The following is a 15,809-nucleotide window of genomic DNA, read 5'->3' as shown; positions in this document are numbered from 1 at the left end:
AATTGTTGAAGAAGTGACACTGGTCGAATGTTCAGGGTTTGTTGTGCCTGGTACAGCACTTGAAATGAAGTGTGATCCTGAGATTGTTGACTCAGTTGTTCCTGTGGACGTTGCTGTCGCTGAGGAGGGTGGTACCAACATATTTGTTGAAGAAGTGAGAGTTGTGGGATGTTGACGGTTTGTTGTGCCTGGTACAGCACTTGTAGTGAAGTGTGATGCTGAGATTGTTGACTCAGTTTTTCCTGTGGGCGTCACTTCTGTCAAGGCGGTAACTGGTGGCTCTGACAGGGGTAGCGTTGTAGTAGATTTTTGTAAGATAAGCTAAAACTTAGATGAAGTATATGTGTGTTTCTAAAATATCCTAATCTACATTTAGAAGTGCTGCACCCGAATGTACTAACAAACACATCCTGTTCCAGTTAATCACCTACTGCAGACAGCTACAACCTTGATGACGATTAGAATGTTCCAACATAGATAACCACAAGTTAACTCCCAACATGTAGAAAAACGTCTTATTGTTCTCGACCTTGTGTGTGATCTAAACTGTTACGACGCCTGCGCGCGTCTTTATCTAACCCTGCTCTATCCATTTTTTAATAAAAGAAAGCAGCCGGGTGGGACAGAGTCAGAGTCTACTTTGAATTGCACCAAGTCAGGTGCATCTCTTCTGTGTCTCTCCCTGCTGCAGCTGGTAAAACTTTAAAACCTCTCTGGGTGCCTTTGTCTGATGACCCTGGTCTAGCTTAGAACAGTTTTTGAGTGAATGTTCGAGATTTAGACCCAACATTTCTCCATTGGTTATCACTGGAGGGTCACTGTTAGTAGGAATTTTGGATGTTGTATCAGTTTTCTTTCCAAGGCTTGTTTCAGTAAAATGAGTTGTTATTGAAGAGATTGTAGAAGACGAGCTGTGTGAAACCACCTTTTCTGTGGAGGACTTCGCAATGGTTGTGGAATGGTAATGTCTAGTAGTCCTTGCTATGGCATTGGTGCTAAATGAAAAGGCTGGGACTGTCGATCCAGTAGTTCTTGAAGACGTCACTGTTGGTGAGGAACGTGACTTTGACTCTGGTAATGAGGATACTATTGTTGATTTTTCAGAGCTGGTTGTCGGTAGTGCAGTGCTGCCAGCTGATGTTGGTGTTGTTTCACGAGTGTGACTTGGAGTTGTACTTGTGAAATGGCTGGATTGTGGAGAGAATGCTGTTGCGGAGGAGGGTGAAACCACTCTAATTATTGAAGAAGTGATACTGGTTGAATGTTCAGGGTTTGTTGTGCCTGGTACAGCACTTGAAATGAAGTGTGATGCTGAGATTGTTGACTCAGTTGTTCCGGTGGACGTTGCTGTCGCTGAGGAGGGTGATACCAACATAATTGTTGAAGAAGTGAGAGTTGTGGGATGTTGACGGTTTGTTGTGCCTGGTACAGCACTTGTAGTGAAGTGTGATGCTGAGATTGTTGACTCAGTTGTTCCTGTGGGCGTCACTTTTGTCAAGGCGGTAACTGGTGGCTCTGACAGGGGTAGCATTGTAGTAGATTTTCCATTGGTTATCACTGGAGGGTTACTGTTAGTAGGAATTTTGGATGTTGTATCAGTTTTCTTTCCAAGGCTTGTTTCAGTAATATGAGTTGTTATTGAAGAGATTGTAGAAGACGAGCTGTGTGAAACCACCTTTTCTGTGGAGGACTTCGCAATGGTCGTGGAATGGTAATGTCTAGTAGTCCTTGCTATGGCATTGGTGCTAAATGAAAAGGCTGGGACTGTCGATCCAGTAGTTCTTGAAGACGTCACTGTTGGTGAGGAACGTGACTTTGACTCTGGTAATGAGGATACTATTGTTGATTTTTCAGAGCTGGTTGTCGGTAGTGCAGTGCTGCCAGCTGATGTTGGTGTTGTTTCACGAGTGTGACTTGGAGTTGTACTTGTGAAATGGCTGGATTGTGGAGAGAATGCTGTTGCGGAGGAGGTAGAAACCACTGTATTTGTGGAGTAAGTGACGGTTGTGGAATCTTGACGGTTTGTTGTGCCCGTTACTGCACTTGTGGTGAAATGTGAGGCTGAGACTGCCGACTCAGTTGTTCCTGTTTGCATCGCTGTTGTCAAGGAGGTAACCAGTGGCTCTGACGGGGGTAGCATTGTAGTAGATGTTCCATGTCTTGTCACTGGGGGTTCACTGTAGGTAGGAAATTTGGATGTTGTTTCCATTTTGTTTCCAGGACCTGTTTCTGTAAAAGGAGGTGTTACTGAATACATTGCAGGAGACGAGCTGTGTGAAGCCGGCTTTTCTGTGGAGGACATTGCAATGGTAATGGAATGAAAACTTCTTGTTGTCCTTGTTGTGGCATAATTGCTCAATGACAAGGCTGGGACTGTCGATTCAGTACTTCTTGAAGACATCACTGTTTGTGAGGAATGTGACTTTATCTCTGGTAAGGAGGATACTATTGTTGATTTTTCAGAGGTGGTTGTCGGTAGTACAGTGCTACCAGCTGATGTTGGTGTTGTTTCACGAGTGTGACTGGGAGATGTACTTGTGAAATGGCTGGATTGTGGAGAGAATGCTGTTGCGGAGGAGGGTGAAACCACTCTAATTATTGAAGAAGTGATACTGGTTGAATGTTCAGGGTTTGTTGTGCCTGGTACAGCACTTGAAATGAAGTGTGATGCTGAGATTGTTGACTCAGTTGTTCCGGTGGACGTTGCTGTCGCTGAGGAGGGTGATACCAACATAATTGTTGAAGAAGTGAGAGTTGTGGGATGTTGACGGTTTGTTGTGCCTGGTACAGCACTTGTAGTGAAGTGTGATGCTGAGATTGTTGACTCAGTTGTTCCTGTGGGCGTCACTTTTGTCAAGGCGGTAACTGGTGGCTCTGACAGGGGTAGCATTGTAGTAGATTTTCCATTGGTTATCACTGGAGGGTTACTGTTAGTAGGAATTTTGGATGTTGTATCAGTTTTCTTTCCAAGGCTTGTTTCAGTAAAATGAGTTGTTATTGAAGAGATTGTAGAAGACGAGCTGTGTGAAACCACCTTTTCTGTGGAGGACTTCGCAATGGTCGTGGAATGGTAATGTCTAGTAGTCCTTGCTATGGCATTGGTGCTAAATGAAAAGGCTGGGACTGTCGATCCAGTAGTTCTTGAAGACGTCACTGTTGGTGAGGAACGTGACTTTGACTCTGGTAATGAGGATACTATTGTTGATTTTTCAGAGCTGGTTGTCGGTAGTGCAGTGCTGCCAGCTGATGTTGGTGTTGTTTCACGAGTGTGACTTGGAGTTGTACTTGTGAAATGGCTGGATTGTGGAGAGAATGCTGTTGCGGAGGAGGGTGAAACCACTGTATTTGTGGAATAAGTGACGGTTGTGGAATCTTGACGGTTTGTTGTGCCCGTTACTGCACTTGTGGTGAAATGTGAGGCTGAGACTGCTGACTCAGTTGTTCCTGTTTGCATCGCTGATGTCAAGGAGGTAACCAGTGACTCTGAAGGGGGTAGCATAGTAGTAGATGTTCCATGTCTTCTCACTGGGGGTTCACTGTAGGTAGGAAATTTGGATGTTGTTTCCATTTTGTTTCCAGGACCTGTTTCTGTAAAAGGAGGTGTTACTGAATACATTGCAGGAGACGAGCTGTGTGAAGCCGGCTTTTCTGTGGAGGACATTGCAATTGTAGTGGAATGAAAACTTCTTGTTGTCCTTGTTGTGGCATTATTGCTCAATGACAAGGCTGGGACTGTCGATTCAGTACTTCTTGAAGACATCACTGTTTGTGAGGAATGTGACTTTATCTCTGGTAATGAGGATACTATTGTTGATTTTTCAGAGCTTGTTGTTGGCAGTGGAGTCCTGACAGTTCTGACAGGAGTGTGACTGGAAGTTGTACTTGTGAAATGGCTGGATTGTGGAGAGACTGCTGTTGCTGAAGTGGGTGACACCACTGGGATTGTTGACATTCCACCAGATGTGAGCCTGGTGGAATGTTGACGATTTACTTTACCTGTCAGTGCACTATTTGCAGAAGTCCTTGTAGAACTATCATCAACTATGTTTGCCCAAAATTCAAGCATTTGACTTGCATTTTGCTCTGACACTCCATTCTCTCTCATGTTGTTGTTTGATGGATTCTTTTCTTCATTGTTGTCTATTTTTTGTAGTTTCCCCCATCCGTCATCAAGTTGATCTTTGTTTTCATTATGATGTCCTGTTTAAACATGATAAACACATGTCAACATATGCAAAGCAACCTGACTTGCCTGAATTCAATATGGTTTGGGCTTGAGATAATTTGTCACTTTCCTTTGGCACTAACTCCAAAATCACAGCGAGTTCAATCTGCAATGTTAACATGACATAATTTTAATGCCAGGTGTATTTTTATTGTGGACAGACTGGCCCCTTATTTCACATAAAATGAAAACCCTTTCTTCAACAATAAAAATATGTTTTTCTCAACAAGCACCATTTGAAGTCAATTGGCATCCTAACTGTTCACTGCTACTGTTCACTGACATTATGGTCTGAATCACATCCCCTTCACTGCATCTTCTGGGCACCAGAGAGCTTCAGCGGAGTTTGCTGCATTTATTAAGGCTGTAACAGCAAAAAGATTATGATTTTGTCAAATGTAGAGGTTTATATATTTGCAATGAAATTACCTTACCATCAGAAGTGCTTTATCAGGTTTTGTTCGGTTTTTTTGGTTGTTGCTCAATGGAAGGAAAGCTCTGTCCATTTTTTAGGTGTCACTATATAAAAAGAACCCAAAAAAAACGTAAAAGTTGCTGCTTTCTCAGCTTTTCTTTGGTCAAACACTAGTGTGTTTGGTGAAACCAGTCTATGATCTACTGCTGACTACTGGAGAAAGGAGTAAGGTTTTAAAATTTTTCAAACCTTTTTTTCTTGATGAAAGAAGAGACACCACTCTTTCTTTTGAAAGTTTTGGTATTTTCAAAGAACACAATATTCTTGGGTCTTGAAAGACCGGTCAAAATGCTCTAGAACAACTGTTAGTGTAGGGATCTCTGATCTGAAAAGGCTGGCAGTGAATGAGCTAATAGTGTACTTGAAGTTCTTTTTAATATTACACATACACAAGCATATCTTTGTGAAAAGCTTAAAAGGCTGATTTAAATAAGAATTAATGTGAACAGTAATGTTCTAAAATCACTAACTCATGTATTGTGTACCAATAAAAGTTACACATTTTATTTCAATTCTTTTCATTAACTGTAAACAAAGTACTGTATTGTCAGGGGTGCAATTTATAATGGCCGACTTTAATTGTAATGTACACTACATGTTGTCTAACTGTAGTATTATTGAAAACGTAGACACAATATTTATTGATGACTAACCTGGTTATTCAAATAATAGCAGGAACAACAGACTTACCTTGTTTTTGTGTGAAGAAAAGGTAAAAGTCAATCAGTGCAATGACCACAGAGGTAAAAAATATAGAAATGATTAAAAGTGTCCTCCACTTACAGGTTTCCAAACAAATACACTTTTTCATTGTCATCCACATCTAGGGATCCATCAAAAGAAACAAAGTTAAAATTATTTAACTGTATTAATGTCTTTCGGTCCGTAGACTTGGATGCAATGCGGTGAATGAAAACTTTGTTTATCAAATTTCATTCAGTCTCACATTATACTATTGATGCTGTCTCTTAAAATTGACAGTAAATTAGAAGTTTAGTTGGATCCAAGCGTTACATGTGGGCCACATAAAAAATTTTGTATGAGGATCAGATCTGTTCTGTCATCAATGTTCAACTGCTAAACTGAGGTAAGTCCCTCCCTGGGCAAACCTTTTTTTGTATTGTGCATGGTACTGGAGCAGTTTGTGTAGGTCATTGAAACTCAAATCACACCCCGTACATGTTTTGTTTCTACAGTGGTCCCCAACCATAATATTTAAGTGGTTAAAGAATAAGTCACAAGTGGATGAGGTAGGGGTTTTTGTAGGTGTGATCCTGGAAAGTAACGATTTATCACCTATTAATAATGGTGACACCACATACTTGTTTGCAGTGACAAATCTGGCAATTCAGAATTTTACTTTAAATTTACAATTAGTTTCAATCCTGTATATGCATGCTGTGACATAACTGGACATGAGGGAGAGACCCATATCTATAGCTAAGGAAAATTACATTGAAGGACATACTGACTACTAATTTGAAAAAAAATCACAGATGGTCCATGATCCTATTATGTATAAGGAAACCTTTCAACAGCACCAGGGAAAAAGAAGTATTGACTGAGATATTCCTGAAGTATAGATAGTATTGTAGAGGTGCACCTTAAAAAAATTGAATGTCATAGAAAAGGAAAATATTTTATTATTACTTATAGCTGCAGCCACATAGTATTTCACAAATTTCCCCACTGTGGGACAATAAATGATTATTATCATTATTATTATTATAACCAAAATATGTCAAGTATTTTTAAATTTTTGATAAGTATAGCCTACAGCTTTAAAAAAAACAAACTATAAAAACCTTACCTGAAAATATAAAAAATTTGAGTGTAAATACCTTTTTACGGAATCTTGTCTGCTGTCATGCATAAAAGCTCAGTATTTGCTCCATAAACTGTACCATGATAGTTTGTAGAGTTCAAGAGGTAAAATCCAGTTGGTGTTTTAGTTTTGTCATGATTCTGTTCAATTGATATGTTCCCAGTCTGTTATTGTGTGAAGCTCATTATCCCTTGACAGGTCAAGCTGTGGCAGTTCCCACTCTGCTCATCAGCCTCATCTTAAAAGGCCTGGCTTTTCCCTTGGAGGGTGCCAGATTATTCCGTCCTCTTCTGTGATGCCAGTGTCGAGTGTGTCCCTCCGTTACTAGTTCTTTTCTATGTATTTTGGAGTTTAGTCGTTTTTGCTCTGCTGATTTTTGTTATTTAGCTAACTAGCGTTTTTGTTTAGCCTGAGCAATAAAGCTGATGAATTTTACTCGTGTGTCAGTCTCTGTTCCTTGGGGTCCAGACTTGAACTACCCTTAACAGAATAATCTGGCCACCATGGGCCCCGCAGAGACTGATGGTATCCAGCAGGCTTTGGCCTGTCAAGGGGCCCGTGTTGGAGTCCATGAGAGAGCATTTTCAGGAGATCATGGATTCGCTCAGCAAACTCAGCTCCAGCGTTACTCGGATCGACAGCCGCTTGGATCATCTTTCCACTCAGTTTCCTACGCCTGCCACTCCAGTCGACTTTGCAGCACCTGTTCTTCCTGCCACTGAACCCAGCCAGCACAGGGAACCTTTCATTCCCACTCCGGTCAGGTACTCAGGAGTGCTAGGGTTGTGCAGGGAGTTTTTTCACCAATGCTCACTTATTTTTGATCAGCAACCATCAAACTTATGATTCAGACAAGTCGAGAGTAGCACTTATGAGTTTATTGTCCGATAAAGGTGCTGCTTGGGCTGTAGCAATGGCCAGCAATAATGCGTCTGTTTGCAAATAGCAAATATTCATTGTTCACCGCTGAGATGCTTAAAGTGTTTGATCATCCTCTGCAAGGAAAGGAGGCCAGTAAACAGCTCCTTTCCCTGCGTCAGGGCTCAGACCCTGTATCCATTTATTCCATAGACTTCTGCATTCTTGCAGCCGAGAGCGGATGGAATGAGAATGCCTTGCAGGCGGTTTTTCTTCGCGGGTTAAGTGAAGAGTTAAAGGACGAATTAGCTGCTAGAGATGAGACTGCTTCTCTATACGAATTAATTTCTTTAGCTATTCGTCTAGATAACCGACTTCTTGAGAGACGCAGGGACAGGACAATCAGGGAGAGTGTTCCTATCCCCCTCTCACCCGTCCAGGCCATCTCGACAGCAGCAACCCCATCTCCAGCCACCTACCTCTGGATTTTCTTCACCACTGGATTCGGCTAATTCCAACGGTGAAGAACCCATGCAGTTGGGGAGGATGAGACTTATGCCTGAAGAGCGCCAACGTCACTTTGAACTGAGGCTCTGCATCTACTGTGGCCAGGCGGGTCACAGGAGAGCACAGTGCCCCGTTCTGCCAAAAGGAGCAGGCTCATCGGTGTCAGGAGGGGCACTGGTGAGCCATATGTCTGCTGAGTCGCTCTCCTCTAACCACATTGTCCTAAAAGGTACTGTATCCTGGCAACAAGTTTCTTTCCCTTTACAAGTTTTGGTAGATTGTGGTTCTGATGAGAGTTTTATTGATAATGAGTTTGTCACTAGTGCCAACTTACCCACTGAGCCCCTTAGTGAACCCAAAGATGTGTTTGCTCTCGATGGTGGACTTCTAGCTCGAGTTACTCATCGTACAGCCCCTTTGTCCTTGTTACTTTCTGGAAACCATCGCTAGCTAATTTCCCTGTATATTATTTCTGCTCCCAGTTCCCCATTAGTGTTGGGTCTCCCCTGGTTAAAGCTCTACACCCACATATAGACTGGGTCTCGGAAGAACAAGCCTCATGCCCTTTCACGTCAGTTTGTACCTTCAGTGGAGGATTCTTCTGAAGACACTGTCCTGCCCTCTTCCTGTGTGGTGGGAGCAGCCATGTGGGACACTGTGAGGCTTGTTCAGGAGGCTCAAATTGGTAACCTGTCGCCTGAGGGTTGTCCACCAGGCCGGCTGTTCGTGCCCCCACCTGTTCGAACTCCTGTGCACCAGTGGGGGCATAATTCTAAGTTGGCTTGCCACCCAGGCTTTCTCCTTCAACAGCGTTTCTGGTGGCCTTCTATGAGTGCAAATGCTAACGAGTATGTTGGTGCTTGCCCTGTCTGTGCCCACGACAAGGCGTCTCACCGTGCCCCTGCTGGCCTTCTTCGCCCCCTGCCTATTCCTCATCGACCGTGGTCGCACATAGTGGTGGATTTTGTCACTGGCCTGCCTCCGTCGGAAGGAAATACGACCATATTGACTATAGTTGACCGTTTTTCCAAGGCTGTGCACTTTATTCCGTTGTCCAAGTTACCCTCTGCTTTGGAGACTGCTGCTCTGCTTGTCCAGCATGTTTTTAGGTTGCATGGAATTCCCAGGGACATTGTATCCGACAGAGGTCCACAATTCTCCTCCCAGGTGTGGAAGGCTTTCTGCGAGGCATTAGGGGCGTCGGCCAGCTTGTCATCTGGTTATCACCCACAGACCAATGGCCAGACAGAACGAGCTAATCAGGATCTGGAGACAGCTCTTCGTTGTGTGGCATCTCAGAATCCTGTTTCCTGGTCCACCCATCTTCCCTGGGTCGAGTATGCCCACAACTCTCTGGTTTGCTCCGCTACTGGTATGTCCCCGTTCATGGCCTGTAATGGTTTCCAGCCCCCACCCTTCCCAGCTCAGGAGAACGACGAGGCAGTCCCCTCTGTACAGGAGCACCTCCAGCGTGCTCGGCAGGTCTGGCCTGAAGCCTGAGCAGCTCTCACCCGTACTGCCGCTCGAAATCAGAGATTGGCAGACCGTCGTCGCACACCAGCCTCCGATTATCAGCCCGGCCAGGAGGTTTGGCTGTCCTCTCAGGATCTTCCACTTCAAGTGGAATCTAGAAAACTGGCGACCAGGTACATTGGCCCTTACGTAATTGAACGTATCATTAACCCCAGTGTGGTTAGACTGAAGCTACCTCCCTCTCTGAATGTCCACCCAGCCTTTCATGTTTCACTTCTGAAGCCAGTTTCCTCTAGCCCTCTGATAAAACATCTATACCTCAATGTGTAATACATGTGACATTTCTCCATTAGGTTTACAGTAGATATAAATAGTTTACACACCCCTGTTCAAATGACAGGTTTTCATGTGAAAAATGACATCAAGACATATATTTCCACAAGTTTTTCTAACTTTATTGTGACCTATAACCTGTACAACACAACTGAAAAACAAACCAAAATCTTTCAGGTAGGTGAATTTAAAATTATCGGATTATATGGTTGCATAAATGTGCACACCCTGTCATAACTGGGGATGTGGCTGTGTTCAGATTGGACCAGTAACATTCAAACTCATGTTAAGCTGGTGTCAGCACTCACCTGTCACCAATGAAGGTTCCTCTGATCAACCCTAAATAAAGTTCTGCTGTTCTTCTAGGTTTTTCCTGACATATTTGTAGCCACATCTTCCAGCGCAAACTATGGTCCAGAGAGCTTTCCAAGTGTCAGAGGAATCTTATTTCCAAAGAATTAAATATACTATGAAACACAGTGAAGACCATCATCATCAAGTGGAGAAAGTATGACACAACAGTGACATTACCACAAACAGGACGTCCATCCAAAATTGATAAGACAACAAGAAAACTCTGATGGAGTTGCAGAAATATCTGGCAAGTACTGGCTGTATGGTGCATGTGACAACAATCTCCCATATTCTTCACATGTCTGGGCTATGGGGTAGGGTGGCAAGACGGAAGCCTTATCTAACAAAAACATCTGAGCCCGGCTGGATTTTGCAAGAAGACATCGGCAGTCTCCCAAACACTTGTGGGAAATGTTATGGTCTGATGAAACCAAGGTTTAACTTTTTGGACATAATTCCAAAAGGTATGTTTGGTACAAAAACAACACAGCACATCACCAAAATAACACCATACCTGCATTGAAGCCTGGTGGTGGCAGCATCACGCTTTGGGGCTGTTTTTCTTCTGCTGGAACTGGGGCTTTAGTCAGACTGGAGGGAATTATGAACAGTTCCAAATACCAGTCAGTGTTGGCACAAAACTTTTGGGCCTCTGTTAGACAGCTAAAGATGAAGAGGAATTTCATGTTTCAGCATGACAATGATCCAAAGCACACATCCAAATCCACAAAGGAATGGCTTTACCGGAATAAGATTAAAGTTTTGGAATGGCCCAGCCTGGTCCAGACCTGAATCCCATCGAACATCTCTGGGGTGATCTGAAAAGGGCTGTGCAAACGAGATGCCCTCGCTATCTGAAAATGGAGCAGTTTTGCAAAGAAGACTGGGCAAATATTGTTACCTCAAGATGTGCCGCGCTGACAGACTCCTACCCAAAAAAACTGAATGCTGTAATAAAAACCCAAGGTGCTGCAACACAGTATTAGTTTTAGGTGTGCATATTTATACAATCAGGTTATTTGAAGTTTTTTGTATGTTTTTTCTGAAAGGTTTCAGTGTTTTTCAATTGCCTTGTATAGCTTAAAGGTCTCATTAAAGGTGGAAAAAGTTGTGAAATCATGTCTAGTTTTTTTACATCACAACAACCTAGCATTTGAACAGGAGTGTGTAGACTTTTTATATCCACTATAAGTAGGCAAGATGAAAAATCCAACTTTTGAATTGATAGTGATGGAAGTCATACTCTTCCTTTTGTTGCTTACCACAAAATGATGAGTGTTGATTATACTTAACAAAGACAGATTTTGTGTCACAATTTTGACATTATTGTTGCAGACTGAGTTCTATTACTGTATTTTCCAATTTACAGTGACTGTGGGATCCTTGGTCACAGAGGAGCTCTGTGTTATAAAGTAAAATCCTATTTCTGATTGTTTTTTTGTGTTGGACATTATGACTGATTCATGAGTCCATATTCATATATATGCTGGTCAAAAAAGAGAAAAGCTAGAAAAAAATGAAGCTGAATTATTGCACGGTTCACAAATAAGGCTAAAATAGATCGAAACATATTTTGCTATTGATTACTTTTGAAGAAATTCAGACTGGAGGAAAGCATAACAAATATCATCCCCACACAAAATATTGACAGCAGTTATTCAAGTCTAATAAAATTGTAAATATACCTGCCTTTTTAGAGTTCCCCTCTCAGAAACAAAGCCCAAAGGTGGTGCATTTGTATAGTTACATCCTGCTTCAAAGCGGTGATGTATTGTTATTGTCAGTGTTCGTTCGTATGTTCGCCAGTTGGTATGTCCACTAAATGTCTTTGCAGTTGTTGCAGATAGAAACATGAAACAAACACATTACTCAGGCGGCAAAAAGGGATGAAAATGAGATGAAGACCTTGACCTTGACAGACCTAGGTCAAGGTCAAAGTTTAACTTTTGTACACTCAGGAACCAGATAAGATATAAAGATGAGGGAGAAGGCTAGTGTAAGACCATAGATCAATGCAAGTAGAAGAAGGTCAGGGCAAGTCGCGGGATGTTGCAGTGAGTGACTGCCTTGGTTCAAGCTTTAATAAGAATTGTTCATAGCATCGAGCAACATTACAACAAATAACTGTGTCTCTCCAAATAAGTGTGACATCCTCAAGTTCCCAAAGTTTCCAGGTTTATTTCTCACACTTCAACCTCCTCCTGTTTATCCTCCAGACCATCATTTGTTGTACTGTCTGTCAGCGCTGTTTGGCCTCTTTTGCGCTCAGCCTCCATTACTGTCATGGGGTGCAGAGGGAAAAATCCGGCTAATCCTTCACACAGACAGAAACAAGAGAGGAAGAATACAACTTTCACATACATTTTCCATCAAATTTTGGATGAAACCAAGAATTGCTTGAAACCTTTGGAATATAAATATAATAAAACACCATGATTTTAAGATATCAATTCCTTGCAGTTTACATGAGATGCTTGTTGTGACAATAAAAGGCATTTTAAATCTAATTTGCGCAATGATTTAAGCAAGAGGCCAGGCATAATGTGATTGAGTGCACCATTACCACACAATAGTACTTGACCTTTGTCATCATTTATGAAAATAGAAAACAGAGTTTCCAAGAATAGTCAGCAGAAAGAATTATTTCCACAAATCACTGACCTCCTTGACAAAACAAACAGAGCTTCATAATTCTTTGGACAAGCCCACAATGAAATTGATCAATGCTGGTCAAACTCATTAGAACAAGTGGTGAATGTGGAGAATACATACCTAGGAGTTTGGCCACTGGCTTTGTTGGTTGTGCGCCGCAGGCGATCCAGTGCTTCATTCGGTTGTAGTTAAAGCCGATGAGTTTTTCATTGTAGATGTTTGGGAGGGGGTCATAGGAACCAAGCTGTTCTATATATTTCCCATCTCTGGACCTTTTGTTGAGAGCAGCCACAATACGATAAAAGGGTCTGTTTGCTTGTTTGTGGCCTGCAAGAGCGAGCCTGATAACTACATGACCTCCAACGTATTTCTTTAGTAGGAAGGATGCTGCAAAGAGAAATAAACACAGCTAGTACTGTCAAAGAAAAACACCTAAATGCATTGTAACTGTATCAAGCAATTTCTTGAAACTGGGATTTAATTTGATGTCTCTTAATGGACACCACAACTTTCACATATCTGATTGCGTCCTTCTTCGATCAAAATTACACTCTTAACAAACAAGATAAAGGGATGGTAAGTGTGGTGGAAACTTGTAGTTTAGGATCAGTACGTGTTTGCTTTTCTATTTTTTATTGTGTGTTATATCTTTTAAAGGTCTGTACAGACTACATAAAGTTAAGTCTGAAAGTATCCGTTCCCCAGAAAAATTGTGACTGAAAATTACTTTTACTCAACTAGCAAGTTTTTTTCTTGATTGGAAATGACAGGGGCGACTCCCAGAAGATAAAAGACAACATGGAAGCATGTGGCATGTCCAAAATCATTCATTATGCAACTTGTCATATGGGGAAATCCAAAGCTCTTAACCATTCTAAATAGTCCAGATTGTTCTAAAACATTCTTATTAACTTGACTCACTGGGAACTGTTGTTTAAATCAACTCAACAGGTGGGAACAGCAGCTCTCTACAGCTGGTTTGTGGAGAGTCATGGCTAAGACAAGAGAGTTAACTGAAGACCTGTGGCTGGGCAATGTGGCTGCTCACAAGTCAGGAAAAAGTCAAAAGGTCGTTTGTGAATGTTTTCGAGTTCCAAAGAAGAAGTATTATTTTTTTTAAAATAGATGTTTTCTGCACTGTGGAAAATCCAGAGGACATGGTCGAAAACGTGAATCCTCCTGTGCTGCTCAGGAGGATAGTGAGAGAGGTGAAAAAGAATAAAGAGATCAACACTGAGGTCATCCTGATGAATCTGGGCTCCGCTGGCCCTAACCCCCCAGACAGGCGGACAGTCCAACAGACACTGAACACTCCTTGTCCCACGGACGCAGACCAGAGAGGACATAAGTTCTCCTTCTCTTCTCCACTTCATCACTTTTTGTTCAAATGGAAATAAGAGTTGAGAAAAAGTTTTTCCTAGAATGATTCTACTCCTGTTCATAGTCTTACTATGTTTCTTGGTGACACCTGTGTCGTTTTCAATCAAGAAAAATCTTGCTGGTTGGATAAAAAAATTTAAAAAATTTAATTTTAAGTCAAAATAAATCAGGGTTAGGAATAATTTCAGGCTTAAATATATGTTGTCTAGAGTCTCTCAACACCAATATGAAACACATTGTGACCTCCAATCAATAAAAGGTTCTAAACTGTAATTACAGTTATTTGCTCTTGCAATATTTGGTGTTAGTTAAACATTGATAAATGTTTTAGTATTTACTTTACTGGTATGAATGGGGTACGTCAGGAAAAAATCTGTCAGTATACAGCAACGCATTCAAACCAAAGGAATGTGAAACTGCCACTTTGAAAATACTGACATAAGTAGAGCACACCCTCTACAACAGGACCATCAATGAGGGATAATTAATGAGTGTTTTCTAAAGGTGACAAATCAACACGAAACTGTTTCGCAAATACATCAGTGAACGATGTGTCCCTCAGTGCTCTGAGCGTGCTTTGAGTAATGAAATTTGTTTTGGATACGGCATCATCTATACTTCCAGACACAATTTTTCTGTGGACCCAAAATTTTGAACGTTACATGACACAATATGGAGAAAAAAAATATTATTCCAATGGAAATGTAAAAAGAAATGGATGCCTATAGCATTTTCAATATATATTCTGAAATATATTCTTAAAATATGGACTACATTTGAGACTCATCTTAAAAAAACACATGAAAAAACATGCTCTTCAAAACAAGAGGACTGAATGACAGACATCCTGATGAAAATAATCAATTAAACGATTTTTATCTGTTAAATAACTGAACATTCACTAATGAATCCTACTCACTAGGTGTATCTTAGTGCTGTTTGTGCTCTTTGTGTGTTACTGGGTAGCCGTAATAAAGACTGCATGAGGAAGTGATCCCGTCTGCTCATTGTAGTCCAGATGTGAAAGATATGACTCCATGTGTTCTACAGGTGACCTTGTCTAAGGGAGACTGTGTGTGTGTGTGTGTGTGTGTGTACTGTACTCACACAGATGAACCATGGTGTCAGCTGGTTTAACCTGCAACACAAAACACAAAAAGCTCACAATGAAACCTGTTCATCTGTCGATATCTCTTTACAGACAGCCGCAGCAGCGATGCTTCTTTGATCGGGTGCTGAAACCTGAGGCACCATCACATGTCGGAGGTGTCGCGTCACGGTTAGCAGAGGGGCGCATCCGGTCAGACACACCACGTGGTTCACACATCGGCCGGAGCCTCTGAATTACCTCCTCAGCCGCTGGACACGGTGAAGCCAAATGTCGCGTTTGTTGTTACCAAGTTGGTCAAATAAACACAAGCGATTATATGTCAGACGTGTGTGACATTCGTCAGAGCGCCGCCATGTTTAAACAGGAAATGACGTCACTGTTGAGTTCATTGCATGGTGGTAACTCCAGATGGCGCTGTTGTTCTGCTCCGAAAAGGAACCTCGTTCTGCTGTCGGTGAACTTCTACGTTTGAGAGGTTGCTTGTTGCTCTGAAATATTTATTTTTAAGGTGATAAAGAATTTATGCACACTTGTGCTTCTGAAAGTATTTCGCGTGAGTGGAGATTACATAAAATATTTAATTCTCACATAAAATGGATTATAATGTATTCATGCA

At 41.7% G+C, this 15,809-nt stretch overlaps 1 protein-coding gene across 1 annotated transcript; it reads right to left on the bottom strand.

The window, feature by feature from the left end:
- Window positions 1-12,097: 12,097 nt before the first annotated feature.
- On the bottom strand, window positions 12,098-15,564 carry mrps16 (mitochondrial ribosomal protein S16). The gene is made up of 4 exons (XM_068315560.1): window positions 15,431-15,564; window positions 15,190-15,220; window positions 12,823-13,089; window positions 12,098-12,364 (listed from the first exon to the last, which is right to left on the bottom strand). The coding sequence occupies exons 2-4, from the start codon at window positions 15,200-15,202 to the stop codon at window positions 12,234-12,236; spliced, it is 411 nt and encodes a 136-aa protein (XP_068171661.1). The 5' UTR covers window positions 15,203-15,220; window positions 15,431-15,564; the 3' UTR covers window positions 12,098-12,233.
- Window positions 15,565-15,809: the final 245 nt, after the last annotated feature.

This window comes from Antennarius striatus, chromosome 5 (assembly GCF_040054535.1).
Source record: "Antennarius striatus isolate MH-2024 chromosome 5, ASM4005453v1, whole genome shotgun sequence".
Taxonomy (NCBI): domain Eukaryota; kingdom Metazoa; phylum Chordata; class Actinopteri; order Lophiiformes; family Antennariidae; genus Antennarius; species Antennarius striatus.
The sequence above is the reverse complement of the archived record's forward strand: the minus strand, read 5'-3'. Positions and strand labels throughout refer to the sequence as shown.

Bases quoted from the DNA above. Each gene is read 5' to 3' on its own strand.
- mrps16 (XM_068315560.1), bottom strand. The intron at 12,365-12,822 runs GTATGTATTCTC...GTCTGTGTGAAG, and splicing joins GCCAGTGGCCAAACTCCTAG to GATTAGCCGGATTTTTCCCT.